Source organism: Schistocerca cancellata, chromosome 1, assembly GCF_023864275.1.
Source record: "Schistocerca cancellata isolate TAMUIC-IGC-003103 chromosome 1, iqSchCanc2.1, whole genome shotgun sequence".
Lineage (NCBI taxonomy): Eukaryota > Metazoa > Arthropoda > Insecta > Orthoptera > Acrididae > Schistocerca > Schistocerca cancellata.
In genome coordinates this window covers 14,596,118-14,623,193 of record NC_064626.1, presented here as the reverse complement: position 1 = coordinate 14,623,193, position 27,076 = coordinate 14,596,118, and the positions used below count along the sequence as shown (strand labels likewise).

At 45.0% G+C, this 27,076-nt stretch overlaps 1 protein-coding gene across 1 annotated transcript in view; it reads left to right on the top strand.

Annotated features, from left to right (window-relative positions):
• LOC126163827 (merozoite surface antigen 2-like) overlaps positions 1-26,771 on the top strand; it is a 56,862-nt gene extending 30,091 nt beyond the window's left edge. Inside the window, exons 3-4 of the mRNA XM_049920190.1 lie at positions 26,236-26,436; positions 26,596-26,771. Coding sequence (XP_049776147.1) covers positions 26,236-26,436; positions 26,596-26,771 — 377 coding nt within the window. The remainder of the gene's footprint in view (positions 1-26,235; positions 26,437-26,595) is intronic.
• The last annotated feature ends 305 nt before the right edge of the window (positions 26,772-27,076 follow it).

The following is a 27,076-nucleotide window of genomic DNA, read 5'->3' as shown; positions in this document are numbered from 1 at the left end:
GTGCAAGTTGGGGAGTACATATAGAGAGGTCTAAATGGGAATAGGTGTGAGATGTGTCCGAAAGAAAAGTAGGGGCGCCAGTATTGAGGCAGACAAGATTGAGCTGGTTGAAAAGGTCTGCTAACAAGGAGCCCCTTGGGCAGGATGCTGGAGAGCCCCAAAGGGGATGGTGGGCATAGAAGTCTCCAGTTAACAAAAATGGTGCAGGTAGCTGAGCAATAAGTTGCATCATGTCTGCCCTGGTAACGGCAGATGACGATGGAGTGTAAACGGTACAAAAGGAAAACGTAAAGGTGGGGAGAGTAATGCGGATGGCAGCTGCCTGCAGGCCGGTGTGCAACGTGATGGGATCGTAGTAAATATCATCCCGGACCAGCAACATAACCCCTCCATGAGCTGGGACACCTACCACAGGGGGTAGGTCAAAACGCACAGAGGTGTAGTGTGCCAAGGCAATTTGATCGCAAGGGCGTAGCTTCGTTTCCTGGAGGGCTACGACGAGCGGACGGTGCAAGCGGAGCAGCAACTTCAAGTCCTCTCGGTTGGAGCGAATGCTGCGAATATTCCAGTGAATAAGTGCCAACGTAAGAAAAGGAAGATGAAAAAAGGGGTCACCTCGAAGGCCGCTGAGGGCATGGCTTCGAGCGAGCACCGCCGCCGCTATCAGTAGGCGGACAGTCATCGTCCATTGGGTCCATAGGTTCATCGGCCATCTCGGGAGGATGGCCGGGAGGGGGAGCTTCCTCCGCCGGTGAACGGCCAGATGTACGGCTACCAGCGGTGCGGCCAGGCGAAACGGATGACGGCCTGGGGCGGCAACCGCTGGGTGGCGCAGGAGAAGAAATGCGCCGTGGCGGAGAAGGAGAACTGTGCTTCCTATGAGCCTTTTTGGAAGGACGTTTGGTGGAAGTACCGGTCGAAGGCTGGGAGGTCGAGGAACGTAGGAAGTCTGCACGGGATGGTTCCTTCTTGAAGGCCCGTGCATCTGACTTCGGGGTCTTCGTCTTAGCACAAGCTGATGAAGGGGCTGGTGTCTGTGGGGTGATGGGAGGAAGAGGAGACGTCGACCGCGCGATCTTAGCACTGGCCGAACGGACGACCGTGGTGCTGAAGGTCAGATCGCATGTCTGGGTTGCTACCTCCCTGGTAGTCCGAGGAGAGGCGAGGACAGTACTGTATTTCCCCGCTGGGAGCAGCGCGGGCTTCCTACTAGCCAATAGCTTGCGAGCAGCCGAGGTGGACACTTTCTCTTTGACCCGAATTTCTTGGATACAGCGTTCTTCCTTATAGACAGGACAGTCGCGGGAGGATGCGGCATGGTCACCCTGACAGTTCACACAACGAGGAGACGGAGGTGGACAGTCACCCTCATGGGCATCCCTGCCACAAGTGACACATTTAGCCGCATTGGAACAAGACTGTCGAGTGTGATTGAAACGCTGACACTGGTAGCAGCGCGTAGGTGTCGGGACATAGGGGCGAACAGAAATAACCTCGTAGCCCGCCTTGATGCGCGATGGCAGCTTAACACTATCGAAAGTCAAGAAAAGTGTCCGGGTCGGTACAAGGTCATTGTTGACCTTTTTCATGACCCTATGGACAGCCGTCACGCCCTGCTCAGCGAGGAAAGATTGAATCTCCTCGTCAGTCAATCCGTCGAGGGAGCTAGTATAGACTACACCACGAGACGAATTCAAAGTTCGGTGGGCCTCCACCCGGACAGGGAACGTGTACAGGAGTGTGGCCCGAAGCAGTTTTTGTGCCTGAAAGGCACTCTCAGTTTCTAGTAATAAGGTACCGTTACGCAACCTGGTACAAGATTTGACAGATCCGGCTATGGCATCTACGCCCTTCTGGATAACGAAAGGGTTGACAGAGGAAAAATCCTTTCCGTCCTCAGATCGAGAAACGACGAGGAACTGTGGGGCAGGCGGTAGTACTTTTGTCACTGGTGGCTGGTCACGTTTCCGTTTTTGGGCAGAAGTCGAAAGCGATGGAGTACAATCCATTGCGGAGGAATCCCCCATGATTGCCAGCGTCTCCGATGGCGCGCTCCTTCCTTGTGGGGACCCTCTCAGAGGGCACTCCCGCCTTAGGTGAATGTTTACACCTCAGGTCACACCTCCCGAGAAACAGACGGAGGGACCAATCGGCATGGTCAGAAGGTATCAGCTCAGGCAATCACCCCTCCCCGGGCCTGGCCTTTACCAGGGGGTACGCGCGTGCCTTACATGTCTACCCAGGGCGGGGACTTACGCGTTACCCCGTCACCGGCTACGCGTGCGAACGCGTGGGTCGGCCTTCAGGCACGCACAGGGAGGAAGGAAGAAGAGGAAAAAGAAGAGAGAGAGGGAGAAAGAGGACAGACTGTCTCAAACGCCGAGGCGGAGACCACAGAAGGCAAGGAGAAGAAGGCAATGAGAAAGCAAGGAGAAGAATGCAATGAGAAGGCAAGGAGAAAAAGGCAATGAGAAGGCAAGGAGAAAAAGGCAATGAGAATGCAAGGAGAAGTCAAGGGAAAGAGTAAGGAAGACAGTGAGGTGGAGAAGAGCAAAGAAAGGAACCAACAAAAGGAAGGAAGAAACGAGAAGTGAAAAACCAGAAAGACCACAATTATAGGTCGTGGAACCGTCCGTCTCCGGACGCAGGCGCTAACTACCCCCGTGAGGGGGATGGACTCCTTTTAGTCGCCTCATACGACAGGCAGGAATACCTCGGGCCTATTCTAATCCCCGGACCCGCAGGGGGGGGGGGGGGGGGGGGGGGGTGTCAGTATGTATAGATTGAGGGGGCTGTGGAGGTAATTTAGCGATCTCTGTAAAAGTAAGCACAGAAAACCTCAGAAAGAAAAGCAGTATGGTGCTTCGATAACGGGTCCTTGGGAGATTAGACCTGTAAATTCGATAAGAAGGAATAAGAATGATTCATCGGTTGTTCTGGGATATAGGAGGGTTGAGCACGTTTGCGTATGTTGAGAGCTGGAACGGTAGAAGGTTAGGAGCGCATTTAGTATTATTTTCGAGAACAAGTTCTGTTAGGGTAAGAATTTGAATTTACAAATAAGCTGAGAAAATTTACGTGAGATTGACTGGGCTCTTATTTTTCCTTTTTTTTTTTTTTTTACATAGTATGATGATCGTTTTAGATTGTGAGGGGAGGGCAGCACTGGGATGTGTGTGGACGGTGTGTGTGTGTGAACTCGCTCTAGGCTGTTCTGACAACAGACGTGAAGGTGGAGATGTGTCGCAAATAGGCCGGCAAGCAGTGGAATGCAGGCTTAACATGTGTGTTGGACTGCACTGAGTTAGGACGGTGACAGACGACGTGCGCGGCCTGGCTTGTATAGTCAGGTTCGGCGTCTAGGTGATATGAGTTTCTCAGGTGTTAGGTGTGAATGCGGCTGTCATCAAGTCATGTTTGAGGGGTCTAACAGAGACCTTTGAGTGATTTGAGAGCTGTCGGACGTGTGACTTAGCGTGGGACAGGTTCAATGCATGCGTCTGTTGAGTTATTTTGCTATGCGTAATTTGGGCAGATTACGAGTACTAATGATGTTTACTGTTATGTGTACTGCATTATTTAGGAGCAGTTTGATATTGTCCACTGAAATTAGGAGCTGTTTGCGTGTCTGCCGACTGTGCAACATGACACCAGATACGTCAGGGCGAGTGTATTTTGTTTGAGAGTGATAGATATACTTGATGCCTAAATAAAATGTACGTAAAGTATTTGCGGGACGATATAGAATATGAGATAGTGCGAGTTGGTTATTATTTTTTCTGCTTGGAGGTTTTGTTAGATCGAATTGCTGAGGCAAGTAGCTATGAGAGCACGAGGGATGTGATTGCAGCATACCTCTGTCTCTCAGCGATTAACTACAGGTGGGGCGAGCGATGTTCTCGGCTTGGGGTGTGCTCTGGCCATGTCCTAGACCGTGTGGATTGAACAACAGTATCTGGGTCATTGTTTAGCTAGAATATTTACAAAGGAATATGACCGACGCGAGTGTAAAGGTCCAGTCTGTGACGTGGGCGGTCTGGCGCTGGAGGTGTGTGAGAGAGGCAAAGCCGACGATTTTGAATCATCACAGGTGACTTAGGATAGTGACTTCGTTGCCACAATTTTCTTGTGTTGGTAGCGAAACGCAACTGACCATCAGAATTCAAACTTGGCTTATTTGTATAGAAAAATGTGATATACGTTAATGTAGGTTGGTGCCCGAGTCCAGGTGGGCGTGGCAGTGGTGGAAAATTGATTCCCGGTCTAGGTGAACGTGGCAGTTTTCCGCAACAGAGAGATTAATTAATTGATCAATTTAATTAAGTAGTCGTGGGAACTTTGTCACATTCACTTGCGTAGGTACTAAGCTCGGAGCGCGCGAAGGCTCACGTGTACTCTAACATTCTGCGTGGTGTCTGTTGTTCTATATCGTGTCTCCCTACCACTTTCGCGCAGCGACGCTCTGAGCGTGTTTTTTAGGGAATTGACTAGTTTCAACCTGGGACCTGTTGCTGGTAAGGAGTCGTCAGACCACACATGACATGTAGAATTCAGAAGAATTCAGTGAGACTAGCGATGATATAACCAAATACTTAATGATTTCAGCGTCAGCTCCACTGCACTCCCTGTAAAAGAATCTTAATACTAACTAAATGTAGTGGAAGGGTTTCAAGGCTCCCTTTTTTAGTTAGCTGGTAAAATAACGTCGAAAAAACAGTTACGTTTACCATTGGAAATTTTATTCTACTCACAAAACATTGTTTATAAATTGCACTACTGATAAAAGGAAATGTTTTAATACAGGATGGTAAAAACCAACTGCGTTCAACAAAAATGTGAACGAATATTCCCTGAATGGCTTTCCAAGTTCTACAATAGATCGAAGGATGACCTATGCCATATCACATCTATAATCTAGGTTTAAATTAAGTTTCACAAAAGAGAAAACTATCAAAATGGTCTACAGTGACCCTCAATTATCTTTAATTACTTATCTAACTTACTTGTCGTAAATTACAGTGGCTGATGTGGCTTCTCAATAATTATATAACAGGAAAAATCATCCCGTTTCAGATTTTTACTTCAAGTGGCAAATGTGAACACCATGAGCTTTAATTGACGATCGACACTAGTATTACGCAAAAAGGGGGTGTAACAGATGAGACTTCTGCAGTTCTGAGTGAAGCTTTATGCGCTGTTATGCGGCATCGCGTGCGTTCATTACCTTGTCGGTGTTCGTCAGGGGGCTGCGGGCAGCACAGCTCCGCTCACCTCGCCGTCTCGGAAGCAACTCCCTTATAACTTCTCCTTACTACAATTTACCGAAGTTAGTATAAAAAAACTATATGGCTGTGTTTTCAACTGACCAATCAGGGTCTCAATGTTAACCTTAAGCTCCGCCTACAAAAATTCTGTCTATTCAATGAGAAACGTTATACTTTTCGTGGTGGGGCAATGTTTTTAAAGTTTGCAACGTAACAGAGACACGAAAAAGTCTCACGCTAAAACTTGCAGCTGGTGTGGTCCTTTTAGTGTTATCATAAGATCTATACTGTTCTTCTGGAGGGCTCTATCGTTTAACATGGGCTGGGGGGTGGTCCTGACGTAACAGAGACGCGAAAAAGTCTCACGCTAAAACTTGCGGTTGGGGTGTGGCCCATTTTGTGTTATCGTAAGATCTCTACTGTTCTTCTGGAGGGCTCTAGCTTTTAACATGGGCTGGGGGGGTGGTCCTAGCGGTTAGCTGGCGACGTGGGTGTCCGTCCCTTATCGTAGAGCCTTCCAGCTTAACACGGTTCTGCTCTCGGCTTCTGTTTTCGTTTCTCCCCTCGGAACTGCGTTTGTCTCACGGTGGGAAGGTATGACATGCATTTAGGCATTCTTGTGTTAGTCTGTGGTATTCCATTTGCTCACTCGTTACTCGTATTACTTTGCTTAATTTAATGTCACGATTTATTCGGAGCTATGTGACATACTACTGGATTTGCTTATCATGTCGGGGTTTCCATGGAAGGTGTGGGATTTGCCTGACACCTTACAGTACAGGTGTGTGTTTTCGTGACGATCTTCGATTAGGTAAGTGCAGAATGTGGAATCGGTTGATCAATTAACTCAGCGAGGGACGTCGTGGCGAGCACATGTGCTGGACCACCTGTTGTGGCGTCATGTCGGATTACACTTTCGAGCAAACTTTGGCGCCAAACGTGCGGCAGGGCATTCTTTGTCAACCAGGTGCTGGATCAACCGACCGACCGTTATGAAGTCTGCATCGGCAGGTTCCAACCTGTCCAGCGAACAGCATTGGCGCCAAGTGGTCGGTGGGGGCGGCCTCCACTGTCCACAAAAACGTGTTTACATAACTGGACCAACGCGGGCCTGCGAAGCGAGGCGGCGGCAGCGGGCTGTGACGTGAGCGGCCGCTGGACCGGCAGCGGGCGCCGACGCATCCGACGGCCGTCACGTGAGGCGACCGCTCACCTGCCGGTGGCGCGCGGGTCGGCGGCGACCATATGAACTAATTCAGTTGGACTGGGGACCTCGTGGCGGCTGGACTGCGATCTCTAGAATGTGTACTAACTCTGTTGGAGAACAAGTGATGACGGTACTGTTTGAAATAAAGACTTCAGTCCTTTGCCCCCTGCAAAATCAAAGGATGTGACTTAGGTTAGTATAAGTGCACTTTATTATTTGACGCGATTCTGATAGGTTACCAGTGAAAAAAGATAAGTGACGTAGAAAGTTCGTACGTGTGATCGATTGTTGGGATTTTAACTTGTGATAGATTTTTGCATGCGTTATCCTGTTGGAATTTGAATTTCGCGCCTATTTTTTCTGGAGGCTTAGGTTAGTGGACGTAGCGCAATTGGTCTATTTACCCGCCAAAATTCAAAATCCTCTGCCATTTTTTCTCAAGGGTTAGGTTAGTGGATGTAGCCCAATTGCCTTATTTTCCCACCAAAAGCCGCCATCTCTGATGACGTCATGCGCTGTTGCCAAGTCTACATGCCCCATCTTGGATGACGTCATCGCCGCCATCTTGAATAAATTTGGCAACAATGCAGAGTGAGCTGACACACAGGTTGCCCTACTACTACCGCAGTAGTACAAGTTAATATGCCAACTGGCTCTGTAGATGATAAAGGGATTGAAGAAATGTATGATGCGATAAGAGAAATTATTCAGATAGTGAAAGGAGATGAAAATTTAATAGTCATGGGGGACTAGAATTCGATAGTAGGGAAAGGAAGAGAAGGAAAAGTAGTAGATGAATATGGACTGAGAGTAAGGAATGAAAGAGAAAGCCGCCTGATAGAATTTTGCACAGAACGTAACTTAATCATAGCTAACACTTGGTTTAGGAATCATGGAAAGAGGTCTGTATGCGCGGAAGACCCCTGGGGACTTCGCGAAGTTTAGACAGATTATATAATGGTATGACGGAGATTGGGAAGCAGATTTTAAATTGTAGGATATTTTCAGGGGCAGATGTGGACTCTGACCACAATTTATTGGTTATGAACTGTAGATTAAAACTGAAGAAACTGCAAAGAGGTGGGCGTTTAAGGAGATGAGACTCGAAAGAAGCAGCGGTTGTAGAAAGCTTCAAGGAGAGCAATAGGGAACGATTAAACAAGGGCGGGGGAAAGATATACAGTAGAAGAAGAATTGGTAGCTTTGAGAGATGAAATAGTGAAGACAGCAGAAGATCAAGTAGGTGAAAAAACGAGGGCTAGCAGAAATCGTTGGGTAACACAAGAGATATTGAATTCAGTTGATGCAAGGAGAAAATATAAAAATGCAGTAAATGAAGCAGGCGAATAGAAATACAAGCGTCTCAAAAATGAGATCGACAGGAAGCGCAAAATGGCTAAGCAGACAAATGTAAGTATGTAGAAGCACATATCAATAGGTGTAAGATACATACTGCCTACAGGAAAATCAAAGAGACCTTTGGAGAAAAAGGGAACCACCTGTAGGAATATAAAGAACTAATATGGAAAACCAGTCCTAAGCAAAGAAGGGAAAGCAGAAAGATGGAAGGAAATATAGAGGGTCTGTAAAAGGGCGATGTACTTGAGGGTAATATTATGGAAATGGAAGAGGACCGAAATGAAGATGAAATAGTGATGTGATAGTGCGTGAAGAATTTGACAGAGCACTGAAAGACCTAAGTCAAAACAAGGCTCCATGAGTAGACAACATTCCGTTATAACTACTGATAGCCTTGGGAGAGACAGTCCTGACAAAACTCTACCATCTGGTGAGCAAGATGCATGAGACAGGAGAAACACCCTCAGACTTCGAGAAGAACATAATTCCAATCCCAAAGAATTCAGGTGTTGACAAGTGTGAAAATTACCGAACTATCAGTTTAATAAGTCACGGCTGCAAATTACTAACACGAATTCTTTACAGACGAATGGAAAAACTGGTAGCAACCGACCTCGGGAAAGATCAGTTTGGACTGCGTAGAAATGTTGGAACACGCGAGGCAATACTGACCCTACGACTTATCTTAGAAGATAGGTTAAGGGCAGGCAAACCTACGTTTCTAGCATTTGTAGACTTCGAGAAAGCTTTTGATAATGTTGACTGGAATACTCTCTTGCAAATACTGAAGCTGGCAAGGGTAAAACACAGGGACCGAAAGGCTATTTACAGTTTGTACAGAAACCAGATGGCAGTTATAAGAATCGAGAGGCATGAAATGGAAGCAGTGGTCGAGAAGGGAGTGAGACAGGGTTGTAGCCTATCCCCGACGTTATTTAGTCTGTATATTGATCAAACAATAAAGGGGTCAAAAGAATAATTTGAAGTAGGAATTAAAACCCAGGAAGAAGAAATACAGACTTTGAGGTTTGCCGATTACGTTGTAATTCTGTCAGAGACAGCAAAGGACCTGGAAGGGAAGTTCAACGAAATGGACAGTGTCTTGAAAGGAGGATATAAGGTGAACATCAACAAAAGCAAAACGAGGATAATGGAATGTAGTCGAATTAAGTCGGGTGATGTCGAGGGAATTAGATTAGGAAATGAGACACTTAAAGTAGTAAAGGAGTTTTGCTATTTGGGGAGCAAAATAACTGATGATGGTCGGAGTGGAGAAGATATAGAATGTAGACTGGCAATGGCAAGGAAAGCGTTTCTGAGGAAGAGAAATTTGTTAACAGCGAGTATAGATTTAAGTGTCAGGAAGTCGTTTCTGAAAGTATTTGTATGGAGTGTAGCCATGTATGGAAGTGAAACGTGGACGATAAATAGTTTGGACAATAAGAGAATAGAAGCCTTCGAAATGTGGTGCTACAGAAGAATGCTGAAGATTAGATGGGTAGATCACGTAACTAAAGAGGAGGTATTGCATAGAATTGGAGAGAAGAGAAATTTGTGGCACAGCTTGACTAGAAGAAGGAATCGGTTGGTAGGACACGGTCTAAAGCTTCAAGGGAGCACCAATTTAGTATTGGAGGGCAGCGTAGAGGGTAAAAATCGTAGAGGGAGTTCAAGAGATGAATGCACTAAGCAGATTCAGAATGATGTAGGTTGCAGTAGTTACTCGGGGACGAAGAAGCTTGCACGGGATAGAGTATCATGGAGAGGTGCATCAAACCAGTCTCTGGACTGAAGACCACAACAACAACAACAACTTTGCTACAGAGACTGCCGTCTAATACGTTCACATCAGCCAGGGTGCATCCGGACAGTGTCAAAGGCAGTGTGAATACGTTGCTCAAATGTCGCCTCATCTGGAATGTGCTCTGCGTACACGATACTTTTGAAATGGCCCCATAACGAAGAATCACACGGGTTGAGATCCATCGAACGAACAGGCCTTGCAACTAGGTCCCCTTGTCCGATTCACCAAGAAGGAAAGACACAACTGCGATGCATCCAGACGCTAACGGTGAAGAGGGCTGGAGCTCCGTCAAGTAGCATCCACATAACCTTTCGAATCATCACTGCCACTTCTTCCAGCGGGTGAGGTGAAGTCATCCGCAAGAAACGGTGATAGTTCCAGCCTGTTAGGCGACATGGAAGAACGACTGGTCCCAAAATATAGTCGCCAGTTATCCCGGCCCACACATTCCGGTTTCACCGATGCTGGTGATTCGCTCGCTGTCACCAAACCGTGGGGGTTCTGCATACTATCCCACAGATGACTGTTGTGAAAGTTCAAAATACCACTCCGTGTAAAGGTGGCCTCCGGATATATAAATGTTCTAGTAGAAAGCGTCGGATGCCCTTTAAGGCTATTCACAGGTGATGCAGTTGCCTACACCAAACGAGCAACGCCAGAAGATAGTAAGAACTTGCAGAACAACGTGCGAAGAATTGATGACTGGTGCAGGCTCTGGCAGTTGGCCCTGAACGTAAATACATGTAACATATTGCGCATACATAGGAAAAGAAATCCACTACTGTATATCTACACTATTGATGACAATCAGCTGGAGACAGCGTCTGCCGTAAAATATCTAGGCGTAGCTATCCAGAGCGACCTTAAGTGGAACGACCGTATAAAACAGATAGAATCTTAAGGAAATGTAACTCATCCACGAAAGAAGTGGCTTATAAGACGCTTGTTCGCCCGATTGTTGAGTATTGTTGATCTAACTGGGATCCCTATCAGGTAGGACTGATAGAGGATATAGAGAAGATTCAATGAAGAGCAGTGCGTTTCGTCACGGTATCGTTTAGCTGGCGAGAGAGCGTTACGGAGATACTAAACAAACTCCACTGACAGACGTTAAAAGAGAGGCGTTGTGCATCACGGAGAGATTCACTATTGAAATTTCGGGACAGTATTTTTCAGCAGGAGTCGGACAACATATTAATTCCCACCATATACATCTCGCGTATTGACCACGAGGAGAAAATTCGAGAAATTAGAGCCAATACAGAGACTAACCGACAATCATTCTTCCCACGGACTATTCGCGATTAGAACAGGTTTGGAGGGATCAGATAGTTGTACCGAAAGTACCCTCCGCCACACACCATTAGATGGCTTGTGTAATATGATGTCGATGTAGCTGACACAGAGCCGGGAACCGCTGTTGCCTGGTGTAGAAACCAGTGACAAAACTGCTCCCAACGGGAAAAGTCTGTCGCTAGCAAGCGCTGCGCACGCTATAGGTGATAAGAGTAGTAACAATTGTCATGAAGAATATTCTACACGGATGTCTATCCTACCCCGTACGGCCTGGTACTGACACAGCGGTCGCCTTCCACGGTGTTAATCACATTATCCTCCAAGTCTGGTGTCCGAACGTTTCGGGTACGTCCTTCATGATTTCCTGATTCCTGGAACGACCCTGTCTCCGACAAACGGCGAAACACTGTTGCAAACATTGAATGCTGTGCTTGCTGTCGGCGGGGATAGGGCTCGTGATACAGCCGTGTTGCCCGCCGCCCGTTGCCGTTTGCCTTTCCGTAAGTAAACACCGTGTCGGCAAGCTCTCAGTTCGAATACGGAACCACAGTGTACTGTGTACACGGTGAGTCAGCAGGAGAGGTGAATCAGAGACAGCATTACGAATTACTATGGCAAGACAGGGCGCTAGGGCATGACGTATGAGGAACAGTACCACCCTCTAGGAGGAAATGATGCATACCGCTGCATGGTACAGCGCGTGTTACACCGCTGTCTCTGTAACACAGTATAATTGAATAAATGGTCTCTAGCATGGAAACCATCGTTTCCGGACGTAAGTTTATTACACCTTTTTTTGTTCCGTATCCTCACATCGATCACAACTTAGTACACGGTTGAAAAAAATCACACTGCATAAACACCACAGGCGCCGCCATATTAGACGCCAATTGCATACTTAGCCGCCATGTTTTGCAAGGTCATGTCGAGTGGTACTGATCGTCTACTAGCACAGAGCTGTATGGCTTTGTTTGTTAGACAAAGGGTCCCACATAAAGGCGGTACCCCACACGTACTTTTTAATCGTTTCTGGTCGAACTGCTTGTGAAGCGGGTACAGTGTCTCGGAAGTTGGCTACACTGCATTTTATCGGAAAGTTGAGGGCATTTGTACGTTCGTCTAGTAATTATTCTGAGAAGCTAGTACTGTTGAGTTACAGGAATGGGGCAGTTTGCATTAGAACAGTGAACTGATATAGTAGAATGTTACATAAAGAAAGGCTCCATCGAGGAATGTTAAGAAATGTTCTAATCGAAGTACCCCGGTAGCAAACTCCTCGCGACCAGCACAATTCAAGATCAGTACAGGAAGTGGATGGCTGCAGGATCCGTTTGGAATATGCAGAGGAGGCGAACGACAGTGAGGGCCCTTGAAACTACAGGCAGAAGTCCCGTGGGCATTACGAGAAGTCCCTGCAAGTCAGTAACGAGTTTGTGGCAGTAGGTTGGTGTACCTTGTACATCGTGTACTGAAGCACCTATCGTGTGAGTGTGGTGCAAAATTGAAATTTGGGGACCAGGAAAAAAAAGAGTTCATTATTGTAACTGGCTGTTAATTTCAATTACTAACAGCTACTTGAACCCCTCGCTTTACTTCATATCAGATGAGCGTGGTTTCATTTGTAGTTCCAGTCGCAGGACAACCTACGTATCTTGCACGAAGAACCTCTCCACTCAGAGAAGACAGGCGTTTAGTGTGCGTTGATCGGCATGCACATTAGTGGTTCCATATTTTTCCATTACACCTTAAACAGTACCAGATATCTAGAGATCTTTGACTCTTTCCATGCATAGTTAACAGCTGCAGAAAAGCTGCATGTAGTATTCCAACAAGATGGAGCGACCGTTCATACATCGACCAAAGTACGGCCCACATCAGCAACGTGTTCCCTGAAGACAGCCTTGTCAGTAGACACCTCTGGCCCCCTCGGTCCCCGGACTTAACATCGCGTGATTTTTGTTTATGGGTCACACTAAAAAGCAAAGTGTATTTTGACAATCCTCGCACAACAAAAATCTTCAACGGAGCATTACTACAGAAATTAACAATATCACGCCCGCAGAATTACAGCATATTGTTGGTAACATCGTCACACGAAATCAGCGATGCCTGGATGCCCATGGCTACAACTTCCAGAATCTCTTATAAACAGGCAACTACATATTTCTTTAGTATCTCTATTATTTATTCGTTTTTAGTTCGTTCAATGTTACTTGAATTTCCGGCGTGAGGGGTACCTATTTTATGTGGGACGCCCCGTAGAACAGCATTTGCTGCTGCTAATGGCGATTTTTCTTTCTTTCTTGCCCGCACAACGTGTTTCACGAAATAATTCCCAATAAGAAGTGCGTTTTTCCTGTATTATGGCTTATCGAGCGTGATGTTTGCAGTGCGCGAGCTACTACGGCATTCTGATGACTTTAATGTAAGTTCGCCCATTTGTGTGGCTATTGGCGACTTTCCTTATAGTTTTACTTACAGTTATTTCACGTTTCACTTGAATGACATTTTGCGTATTTCATGCTGGAGAAGTTCTGTCTTACGTATTTGTCAAAGAGACTTTTTTTGTAGATTGTATTTTTAAAGAGAGCAAACAATAGTAGACATAGATATAAATAAACAATTTAATACGTGATTCGAAGGCTTAATTATCTTTGCGTTTGAGAGAATTCCAGATATGTGGGCTAAGAGTTTTTCGTTCTTGTGTAGCTTTCGGCAGTTCTAATCAAGGACGGCACTATCATGTCTCGTGTCACATTGAGTTGGGATTTTTATTTCTCGAAAAAGAGCAATTACCAGAACATCGAAGATAAGAAGAGCATGTATCACCACGTGTTCACAGCTTATACAGGTTACTCACCTTTGTGTCGGCTAGTAATTTTTCAGAGGAATTCAGCAGTAAAAATTAGGAGTAGCTTGAAGAGTTTATAGGCATACATAGCCCTTATGCCTATTGTAGTTGTTATTTAACAAGTTATTTTACTCTGGACAAACGACACACTGAGCTGCATCAAATGCAGTCGAGAGATGTACTTTAATAAAGTCGTCTGCTTGAGATCCAACATGCCTGTCAAAATCTGGAAAATACGATGAGAAATTTGGCATACACGACAGTAACGTACAAGAAATTTTAAAAGTGAAAACATGCTAATACTTACGTAAGTACAGTATTCCAACTACCTCATTACTATGATTAATACAATACAATTGTACACTGAACATACACTAGATGTGATGTATGACCAACAAAATAATTTTTAAATTATATTTCAATTGTAAACACATGTGATTTTCCAGCATCTATTACATCTGTCCAACTTCAGTACTTCGTATGCCTGGCGCTACAAAATATGGCGACCAGTGTTGTTTGTAACTGCCACCCAGAGCGCTGTAATGCATAGATACTCTCAATGAGGTTAGAATAAGTCCTAGAAGTCTGTTTCCCCGTTAAAACCCTGTGTTATACATATCTTTTTGGCGTTAATGCACTTAATTGACAGTCAGTTCTGAGTATTTACTTTGAAACAATACACTTTGTGGATGAATACTCATCATCAGAGAGTTGAAAACAATTTGTAATGCCAATTCTCAATCGTCGAGCAAGGCGCACATCGCAGCAAAACAACCAAACGTTTTGTTTACTCGCAAATGAATGCAAGAGCAGCACAGCAATACCAGCACTCTAAAGACTCACCAAAATATGGCGGAGACAGGTTTCACTTTTCCGGTGTAAGGGCGTCTCCGTTTCTCCTCTTTGGTCACAACCATTCCAGTCCTCATCCAGTTTACTCTTTGTACAGGGTGTCCCAAAAGTAACGATTCATTTTCATGAAACTCATGTTAAATATAAAAAACGTATATCTCTACAACATACGTGCATATGAAGTATCAAAAAATTTTAATGTTCAATGTGGCCACACTGCATGTCAACGCAAAGAGACCGCCTTTCCACCGTATTCCAGAACACGTTCCGTATTTGATTATACCCGATTCAGAATAATAAAGTGACTGCTCTCTAGCTGCTCACAGGGCTGCAATCATAGAACGCTGTTGGTTCCGTTCGGCGTTGTCAAATCTCTCTGCTAGTGCTGGAGATGGGTCGTTCGCGAACTAACGGGTCCAAAGGAACGGTTCATCAACGGAACGAGCGAGGAATGATTTCAAAGGAACGGTCTTTCATAGTTCACATCGGTCGCGGCTTTCTACTTATAGTTCCCGGGAACGGGAAACGGCCGGTCTCGTTCCCGCAACTGCGCGTCGGCCGGTCTCGTTCCACCCTCGATTCCGTTCTCGACTCTGTCTCGGTTTCGGTCTCGGTCTCGCTCGGCCGGACTACTCCTTCTTCACGTGGCCACTCGTCGCAATTCCACTGCCGACTGCTCATAGTTAGTTCAGTATCGAGTTGTTCGTTTCGTACGCTGCGCACGCCCATTCTAGATCTGTTTCAAACCTTTTTTGAACTCTCAACTTCTGGTTCTGGTCGTGGTATTCTATTCAGCGTCAACGACTGGTAATTAAAATGCATTTTATAATTACGTTAATTACATAAAATTACATGGTGTGTAATACATACACCTTTTAAGGTAACAAAACGACATATCAGCTTACTTCACTATTTCGATAAATAGCAGAAAAAATATTTGTAAAAAGGCAAAATTTTTTTGTTATTAAACGTGCAAAGGAAGTCGGCACGGCACACACCAGTGGCCATTTTCCGTCTTTTTTTTTATCCAAGGTAAAAGAGCATGTTCATTGTTATGGAAGGCAGACCGACTTGCAACCGAATGAAGTCCGCGCTCCATAATCGAGTGCCTGGTGTCACGTTTTCTAAAGAGAATATGATAACTTCTTCAATATTATTTCAGTTATTTGTTATTTCTTCACTGCCTAATTATTACACGTTTATCTATTCTGTTCGTAGCGGTCAACAAATCCTGCGTAACTGGCGAGCTGTCTGTACCCGGGACCGGTTTCTCGCGCGCCACCTTATATTATTCCACTGCGATCAGGCACACAACGCTACATTTGGCTGAACGAGAGGTTTTGCAAAATCACGAAAGTCACAACTTTGTGATAGTTCTGTTATGAATAAAAAACTCTGTACTCCAGGGCGGAGGCAAGTGACCCCTCTTGGCGCCTTCCATCTTCAGTCACCTGTGCTACTAATTTTCAGTTTTTCATAAGAACCGTATACCAAGCACAAATGAACGGTGAACGAGTAAATATGAACGGTTCCCAAAAAAGAGCGATCACCAGTGAACTAGTTCCCAAGGATGAACGAGTTCGCCCATCTCTAGTAGCGTCTACTGTAGGCAGTTGTAGACGACGCCCGCGGCCGGCAACGTAAACAGTTGTGGTCCGTTTAGGGGAAGAGCTTGGTTGATCCAAACTGCGGGCACCCGGAAAGAAGAGAAGGACAGACCCACGTGTAACAAACTTTGGCTGTTTTCAACAAGGTTAAAACTGTGTGCGGACGGAGACTCCTGTAAGGTTCGCAGGAGAGCTTTCTCTGTGCGACGAATTTATTTTGCGCAACTGCTGCAACTCTATTGCCTTTAACGAAGGTTGTCGAGAGAACGGCAGACGCCTTGAAGATGCACAAAAATACTGTATTCAAAATTTGTAAGGAGAAATACTGTGCAGAAGGGGAAGAGCTTGGTTGATCCAAACTGCGGGCACCCGGAAAGAAGAGAAGGACAGACCCACGTGTAACAAACTTTGACTCTTTTCAACAAGATGCTGTTCGTCGCCACATATATGGATATTACGAGAGAAAAGAACATCCAGCTACCAAGAAACTCTTCGCGAGGCAGAGTTATTCTGTGGCAACAAAACGCCTTTGTTTACGGTTGTCTGAGTCCTCGGTTCTCGCTATAAAAAATTAACGACGGAGTATTATAATGGACAGAGGCGACATCGTAGAGTGGCGTTATCGGTTTTTTAAGAACTATAGTTAAAGTGCCGTTCGAAAGCAAGAAACCTGGATAAACGCCGGTCATTCTGTCAGGAAAGACAGGCCAGATGGCAGCATATGTGGAAGTTCTGCTGGTCCAGTGCGAAAGGGTGCGAGAATTATTGCCTTGCCTGCTGGAAATGCATATGGTTTCGTACCTGCCTCCTGGTTTGCAAATCGGGAAAACCAAACACTACCACGAGGAAATGAAGCACGATAGTTTTCTGAAATGGTTCAAGGGGGCAACAACTCGAAAACTTAAATGAGCCGTCTGTCACTGTAATGGATAATCCCCCATACCATTCAGTTATTAAAGATAAAGCTCCAACGATGGCAACGTAAAAAGCCGACATTCCAGAATGAGATTTTCACTCTGCAGCGGAGTGTGCACTGATATGAAACTTCCTGGCAGGTTAAAACTGTGTGCGGACGGAGACTCCTGTAAGGTTCGCAGGAGAGCTTCTGTGCAGTTTGGGAAGTAGGAGACGAGGTACTGGCGGAGTAGAGTTGTGAGGACGGGGAGTGAGTCGTGCTTCAGACGGTAGAGCACTTGCCCACGAAAGGCAAAGGCAAGTCTCTGTCCGGCACACAGTTTTAATCTGCCAGGAAGTTTCAAAGACGGCATTGTCGAATGGTTGAAACGCAACAGTGTGAAAATTCAGGACGATTTATTTAAGGCGGAGCTCGTGGAAATGGTAAAGACAAAATAAGCCACAGTTTCAGCAGTGTGTTGTGGACGAGGCAGGTAAAGAACATGGCCACATGGTTCTTAGGCTTCCATCATACCACTGCCACTTTAACGCCACTGAAATTATTTGAGCGCAAATTAAAAATTACGTGGCAACAAATAGCAAAAGCATGACTGTGGCAGAAATTCAAAGACTGTTACAGGAAGCTGTGGCACAAATAACGCCAGAGAGGTGGAGAAATGATGTACGCCACATAGAAACGGCTGTTAAAGAAGCATGGAAAAGTGAAGTGTGTGTCGATAGTAATATACAAAATATAATTATATCCTTGGGCAATTCCTGTGGCTCGTTCACGGACCAGAGTTCAGAAAACGACGGTGTCGAGGAAGATGATGATTCTGAACTAAGTGGCATTTACCCTTTGCCTTAATTCACCTGTAGTTTTGTGTTTGTATTTGTTTTATTGACTGAATGGAGTGTACTGCAGTTGCACGATAAATCTCATTTCATTATTAAGGAATACTCCTCCGCACAAATATGACATTCTGCATACACTCCACAGTGTAAGAACTCAAGGATTTTATATTATTTTGATGTTGTTAGTTACTGTATTTACATGAATTATTCAGATCTATTTTAACACACCTTACGCATCGAATACAACTACTGAACGTGATTCATTCTGATTATTGTAAAAACAATGCTCTTCCTGCCGCTTTTGTTGAGGTAGACAAATAATACGAACACGGTATCATTTCATACACGGGAGTGCGTTTATTAAGCCACGAGGATATAACAGTCCTGTAAAGCGAACTCAATACCGAACAGTAAAGGCGGCGAGAGAAGGTAGACCAGTGAGAAAACTGCACTGCTGTCGCTGCTACAGCCATGATGCGCGCGCACGCATCGGCGAACAGACAACATCGCCCCCTTCCACGCACAACCGTGGTTCGCTGTAAATCGCTTTGTTATTCTGATCCTGGTATAGGTGTGATTCTGTTAATCTCCTTCACAGCTAATGCAGGATACTGATTTTAACGCTGTGCACGCAAGACTTGATGTAGCCCCAAGCGAAGAAGTCAGGCGACTTCGAAGCTCACCGTCAACAGAACATGTGGTTGAGGTAATCTCGAACAATGGGAGCAAAATGTGGAGGAGCCTGGAGCCTTATCCTGCTGACACACAACGGATTTCAGAATGCCGTCAAATTCCGACTGCAGTTCCAGGAGAAGTTTAAGCATTTCAAGATATCTGGTACCTGTTACTATTTTCTCTGTAAGAGAGAATGGTCCACACATGTTTCTCCTAGTCTCCCCTAGCCATACGTTCATTTTCTGGGTGTTTCTTTCCCATTATTGCACCTCATGAGGATCGCTGTCGGTCCGTATCCAGCATTCACAAAACACATGTGTGAAATGTGGCCTCGCATGATGAGAAGAGGTTATCTAACAGGTTTTCATTTTTCATGGACTCCAAAAGGTCAGCACACATTTCCATACGGGCAGCACAATATTCCTCCTGCATGTGGTACATTGCCTGGATGCGATACGTCGTCTTCTTCAGCGGAAAACGAAGAGTGCAGCAGACAGTGGATAGTGCAGTGTTGCTCGCGGCTCAGCCGACGAATGGAAGCGCGTGTTCTCCTTTCAGTGGCCTCCCCAACGTCCAGACTGCACAGTCGGCTGTTGATTGCCGTCCAGGACGTTCGCCATTAAGCACACTTCCTCTTCGGCTGAATTTACTGACAGAAGCTTGATAGTATTCCTTGTTGGTGGCTCCTTCCCATATCTTATATGTTGCAGCCCACGCACCTTCTCAAATGTTTTACTACCAAATTTCGAAGGAACGATGACTATTCTTTCTTCTACAGGGAGCATCTCAAACAACTTGTAAAGAAGAATTGAATACATTAATCTATTCACAAAAATGAATCGTTAGTTTTGGAACACAATGTTTTAAGAACCCTTGTCTCTTGTCGTAAGGAATGGTGTCTAGAATTCAGGTCTCCTCTTCGAGCCCAGAAAAATGGATTTCAAGTTAACTCTGTTCGCCTTATTGTATCCTTCCCATGGTTTGTTACTATTAACAGTAACAATTCCCGTATCTTCCGTCCCACTGCAGATGTGCCCCATGGCTCTGTTCTCTTCTCTTCTCTTATATGTTCTCTGCGCTGCCAAAAAGTCTGAATCACCTCCATCTATTAACCTCCTACGGTACGCTAACGACACTGCCTTTCTCGCCCTGTACCCTACCCTCTAGAATATTCTTTCGTCTTGACCACAATCACTTTACCTGCTGGTGTAATCAACGCGCTATCGAGATAAATCATTTATAATGTCTGTCAATAATTATTGGATGAGCTACCCGCAGTTTCAGTCCAACCATGTATCACCATTTAGTCCTATTAAATAAAAAACTAAAATACCTCAAACTAACCCCTTACAGTAAAGTAACACTATAGCCCCACCTAACCGCCTGCAATACACTGTAACTAATCAGTTTGCCGAACACGGGCACAGGTGTCCGTCCATCATTCTGCACATCTGCGAAGACCTAATTCGTCCCACCCGCTCCTGCAGATATCTTAATCAAAAGCCACTCCAGATGCTGATTAGAACTTCATAAAGTCCACGATCTGTTTCGGCCATTTTCAAGTGGCTCTTAATCTGCCATTGTTAACGCATAGCGTGATGGATAATAAACGTTTTACATAATAGGAGATAGGTTCAGTATAAGTACAGAAAGAATATACGACTTAAATTGTGCTGTACAGAAGCAACGTTAAGTGAAAGAAAGTCACGTGGATATAAAAAAGTTATATAGCCATTCTCATGGTGAGAAAAATGGGCGTGCCAAGATATAAAAACTATGCAGTTCGATACATTAAAAATATTGGCGTACCTGAGCTCCGAGGAGAATTACATTCGGACGCGTTCGAAATTTAAGTAGCATTTTACCAGCTTGTTGACAGTGCGTGGGAAGGGGGGGGGGGGGGGGGAGTACACACTCCGTCTACCCAGTTACGTCAGAAGGACCACCTGAATCCAGGCAGTTCCACAAGGCTACACCAGTCGACGTCTTTTAAATCGGTAGCGACGCAGTAGGCAGAAACGCTCTGGGAATGTTTATTCTCCGCTAAAAGTGTAAATTCTGTATGGAATACAGAAATTAGTACCTAATGTAGCTAACATACATGAACAGAATCTTCGTAAGTACAGCACGCTGAACTGCTCTGCTAGATGGAAAACTGATTACTATATAGTCATCCTTTTTTGGCAGTTATAGTTCAGTGCACTTCCTCTACCATATGCTCTACTCGCTCTCCGGTTGACAGTCTGACTTTATTTTATTGATCTAGTCGAGTATTTAACATGTGGCCCTTATACAATCTATACCAAGCAGGGCTCGTAGTTAAGGGCTCTGAGGGGAGCTGCCCCAAAAATATATTGAAATATATTTGTCAATAATGGATTATAGAATTTAAATTATCAGGACGCATTTCGAATATTTCCCACGGGGATTTAAACAATGACAGTGAATATTTTTGGGTCTGTTGATAACCACTGACGTTTTTAAAATGATAGCAGATAGTCTTGAGATTGCACCTTGTCTAGTGTCGTTCAGCTCTATGAAGTAGAGGTTTGGAGCCGTACTTCTGCGTAGTGCACTTCTTACGGACCTCCCAAAGGCTCAGCTCGTTCAGGCTAAAGGTGTTCCTTTAACATCCATATGATTATCAAGATTTTCTGTTTTTCTATTTTTCTTAATCACTGTCTCTGTATATTTATATTATGCTATGATCCCCCATTAATTGACGGTTAATATTAATGCTCTGAAGTGCTGAAAATAATTTTTTGTTTCTGGCATTGACAGTTGTATATACTGTAGAAAAGGCATGTTAAGTTTGTAAATGTCCCACCAGAGACCACTTGGACATGGTAACTAAGTGCCACCACATAGAGAGAGTTTCACGAATGTGTAGAGGAAAAAAGCACGCAAAGCATTTCTCATTACTAAGAATCTCCTTGCCTGTTGACGTTCGTGAGATGAAATTTCTTTTTGTTAAATGTGTCGTGCGTGGATTATCGTGAGTTTTATTTTCTTGCAAATAACTACTGTATATCATCAGTCTGAAAACAGTACACTTGTAGTTCAGTGTGTACTTTATTAGTAGAGCTTAGGATGAAAGTGGAGGAACTTTTTGCGCCTAAACCTGATCTCAACATAAATCAAGACAGTGGCGGCGGGTGCAAAATTTTGTCAGTGTGCTACAATGAAACTTTTGACTTAACAATGGTAGTAAACGTAACTTAACTCAGTATATTAATTTTCTGTATATAAATTGAATTGTTTGAATATATTTAGAGCTTATAATTAATAGATAAACTTTGTGGGGAGTAAAATAAAAAGGAAATGTTGGTAACAGCAGGGACCGAACCCGAGTTAGCTAAATGCCAGTCAGAGCACTAGACCACTCAGGCAAAACGCTATTACAAAACAGCCCCTAATGAATCCATCGTACTGTACGCTTCCGCAATATGCTACACGCAATTTTTTACTGACCTGCTACTATGAGCAACATAGTACTCGTTGTGGCGGAAGGGATGACGTCAGTTCAGAGCATGCCCAGGTCCACGAGAAAGACAGGCCGCGACGCGTACGTCACGAAGATAGGGCTGAGCTCGCACGCTCGCTTAACTCGAGCGGGAAAAATGCGTTTCTAAACCTGTTAACTCGCGACTGGGTGTGTACGTACTAACGATAATTGCGTCTTCTGATGGAATCTGGAAATGATTTTGGCATGATTTTAATTGTGTTGTACTCCAGTACAGTCGTAACAAATTACTAGTAGGCCTATGGGCTTCCTACCATGGCAGGACTAGTAACAGTAAGATACCATAATAGTGGATACCAACCAGTAGAAGATGCAATTCTCGTTTGTACGTACACGCCTAGTTACGAGTTAACAGGTGCAGAAAAGCAGTTTGTCTGCTGAGATGAGCGAGCGTGGCCTACCTTCGTGACGTACGCGCCGCGGTCTGTCTTTCTCGTACGTCTTTCTCGTAGGCCTCGAGGGGCATGTTCAGTGAAAAACAGCTGCGTTCCTTGTTTGGGTTATCGTACCGTGACTGCCCATGGTTCCAACACTCGTCACTGGTTTCTAGTTAGTGCGGACAGAGTTCTACAAAATATGTTTTTGTACGTTTCATGTACAGGTACTTGCGGACACTACATAACAGACATGCCTATAGGCAACTAACAACAATCTCCAGAGGATGGATGGCGACACCCTCAGTGACAGCGAAAACAGTGACACTGAAGAGTAACAGGAGGAGGAAGACGAGATGTGTCAGAAAATAAGCATAAGGTGCTGGTGATCTAGCCAGTCATCATCATTCAACAGTTCCAGTTTCCAGGTACTGGTAATGACCCTCACCCACTTCGTCCTGTCCAGATAGGCCTGTTCACGGAGAACGTCATCCACTGTCCATCCTCTGCTCAGTAGATCAGCCTTGATAAAGTCCATCCATCGAGTTCGAGGTCCTCCTTGAGGTCTTTTCCCATCCACCTGTCTTTCCAAATTTATTTTGGCTGTTCTAGTTGACGCCATTCTCATCACACGCCCGTACCATCAAAGTCTAGATGCGCCAATTCGATCTAATAGGGATGAGTTTATTCCGGCGCCGGCTGGGGTGGCCGAGTGGTTCTAGGCGCTACAGTCTGGAGCCGACCGCTAAGGTCGCAGGTTCGAATCCTGCCTCGGGCATGGATGTGTGTGATGTCCTTAGGTTAGTTAGATTTAAGCATTTATGAGTACTAGGGGACTGATGATCTCAGACGTCAAGTCCCATAGTGCTCAGAGCCATTTGAACCACTATTTTTATTCCGGCTTCTTTCCTCGCCTCCTCATTCCTTAACTTGTCCACCCTGGTCTTCTGGTTGGTGGATCTAAGAAATTTCATCTCTGCTGCTTGCAGCCTTGATGATTCTCTTTTTATGAGGGTACATGTTTCAGTACCACAGGTCAAAATTGGTATGAAATAGCTATTAAAGATCATCAGTTTGGCCGGTTTTGGGATCAAGTCATCTCATAAAAGTCATCTTACTTGTTGGTAGAATTCAGATCCTTTTTTCACTCTGTTGGTGATTTAATTTCTGACCAAGTTATCACCGGAAATTACCCTTCCAAGGTAAGGAAAACTGTCCACACACTCTAGATGGTGGTCTCCTAGTTTTAAACTTGCTGGTTGCCCATCTCTGTTGACTGCCATCACCATGGCCTCGGTCTTGCTGATGAACTGACATTGCCATTCATCGAGTCTGATCTGTACTTCCTCTTCAGTTTCACCCCAAATCATGATTCATCACCAAAGGCAAATGCAGTCAGTTCACCTGACTTCTCCTTGAAGTTCTTCATTATAGTATTCATAATAGTGATGAACAGTAGTGGGGACAGTGCACTTCCATGCTGAACTCCACTCTTGGTCTCAAACCATGACGATCGTCCTTCCCCAATTTGTACACAGCTATACAGTCTTTGAACAATATCTGAATTTTTTTTATTAGTCCTTCAGGCACATTGTTTTTCCTCAAGCATTCCCAGATCTTATCTCTTATAACGCTATCACACGCTTTTTCTAAATCCAGAAATACAATGATCGGGTTCTTGCCTTTCTCTCAGCACTTTTCCATCAACATGCAGGTGCTAAAAATTATATTTAGTGTTGACCTGTTACTTCTGAAGCCATATTTTTCCTTCTCCAGCTGTGGTTCTATGATAGATCTCAGTCTCTTTTCTATGATCTTCTCAAGTATTTTCAGCCTATGAGACAATAGCGTTATTCCTCTATAATTGGTGGGTTTCCGCCTGCTGCCTTTCTTAAACAGGGGAATTATTACACCCTTTCTCCAATCCGCAGGTATTATGTTACCTGGCCCATATGGCATTGAGTACTCGGTGCAGCCATTGTATGCCTTGGATACCTGCTGCCTTTATCTTGTCTGCGTTCACTTCATCTACACCTGAAGATTTTCCTTTTGGCATAGATTTGAAGGCTGCCTCTGTTTGTGTTGAGGTGGTGGGAGGTTCCTCATTGTAAGTGTGTATTTCTAGTTCTGTATTTGGTTCTTCACCTGATCTATTTAATAGGTGGTCAAAATGCTATTTCAAGACTTCTCTCATGTCACTTTCTGTCCTAACCAGATTTCCATTTTCATCTTCAAGTGCTTTTATGGTATTCATTGGTTTCCTTTTACCTCTGATAACCTTATAAAACAGTTTCTTATTTTCTCTAACGTCCTCCGCCAATTTCTTAATGAATATCTTCCAAGCATTGGTCTTTTCTTCTGCGACCGTTCTTTTAACTTCCTGTTTCTTGATTCGGTACATTTGTTCGAGGTTTCTGATCTTTGTCTCATATTTGCGATCTAGCCAAGAAATCACCAAATTCTGTACACAGATGAGCAGGGTTAGCAATACATAGGATTAGGAATAAATAGGATTAGGAATACTTTTCTATACTACTAACCAAACTTTTTTTGCGACTGGTGGTCAACACCTCAAAGAAATCATTGCGAGGAATTCACTGGCACTCACAATCGGAGATGGCGTTAACAAATCTCTCCACTATCCTATCATGTTTCTATATTCTTCTTAAAAACAACAACGTCTTATTTATATTTCAACCTTAAATTACTGTTTCTTTAAAAAGTGTTATTCTTCGTAAAATGTTGTAGATAAAAACGAGACAAAACAAAACTGCAAAAAAGATGAAAACCGAAAACTGTAAGATCTGTTTTAAAACATCAGGTAACAGGTCTATAATTTGGCAATAAATAAGTAAATAATAATAATAAATGCCAGCATGCATTCGAAGAGAAATAGCGTAATTTTAGTCCAGTTTCAGGCTCGAAGAGAAATGGCATAATTTCGAAATTTTAGTGCAACATCTAAATTGTTCTCCAGCACATTATCACGTTATAAATGACCACCACTGAATCAAAAGCAAAAACAGTGCAAATACACGCACAGATATATAGATAATTTCTACGGAGGAAAGAACATTAATATGTTTAACCACCGCTGTCTATTTTCCAGACACTTTAGCACAACGAAATGTACTGAAAATTATACGTTTTGCAAAGTTCTTTAATTTGGTAAATCACTTAAATTGGATACTTTCGCAATATGCAAGTGTAAATATGAATCCCAACAAATACAGCTTCACAAGTACTTAAATAAACTTGGGAACTGCCTGTTTACTTCCGTCAGCCAATCACTGAGCCGTGACGTCGCGGGATGGTGCCTAAAGAGTTTCGTCGCGTTTAGTGGTAAACATGAAGCCAACACACACCGCATTAAAATTCTCTCAAAAACGCGTCGTTTCTAGTACGGTTTGTTGTGGTTGTGCCAAAGAAAGATAACGTCGGCGGCTAAATATGCCAACTATAGATCCAGTTTTGATGTTATTTAGTAGATGATTAAGAAAAGCAAAGGAGAGACTGTTTGCTCACTTTTTATAGAGCCCTGGCACCACATTTACGATCCGCAGTCACCAGCCACGCCTGTATGGCTGGATACTGTACTGTAGCGCTGATGCGAGCTGGAGGTGGGTACTGCAGCGAGCGGTCGAGGCGTGCGGCGACTGGAGTGACGCGTGTAGCCGCGTGTTGCAGTCGCACCGCGCCTCAACCACCACCAGCTGCCCAAGACGGCGGCGACGCCCTTCCTGCCGCGCATCCACACGGGGGCGGCGCCCGGGGGCGGCGGCAGGCCAGCGGGGGCGGCCAAGGGGGCGGCGACGGCGGCGGCGGCGGCGGCGGGGCGCGCGGTGACGCTGGAGCTGGGAGCGGGCGGGCGGCACGTGATCGCGCTGCCGGCGGAGCGAGGCCGCGACAAGCGCTACTACGTGTCATTCACCATCAAGGGCGGCGGGGGCGGCGCCCCGGGGGCGGTGGCGGCGGCAGCGGGGGCGGCGCCGGACCGGGAGGACGGCCGGCACCGGCACGCCAAGAGTCTCTAGCGGCGGCGGCGCGCGTCGTGCGCTCGCTGGCCAACTCCGTCTACATGTTCCGCCAGCGCGGCACTTGGCAGACACGTGGCGCCGCCACGCGCCGGCCGGCCTCCCCGCGAACTAACGCGCAGGACGCGGAAAACGTTCTCCACAGGTCGCAGGCGACACTGAAGCAGAGCTCTTAGTAACAAACTCTACCCTCTAAAGCCTATCCAGGATCTGAGCTGGTTGTGCTATATGTACAGATTTTGTGTTAAGAATGATACGCTACTAGTCACTGTATCCATTATATGTTCCGACTTTCTTCAAAATGAAAATTGAAATATCTGAGTTTCGGAACATAATTCGACTTTGGCTTGTGACGATCATTCTTTCCGGCAGAGCACACCTCTGCACAAGCCGACAACATTGAAATAATGATTACAGAATCTGCGTTAGATTTGTTTTTCTAAATTTTGTAGGGGGATAGAAAAATATGCTGTTCCCAGTA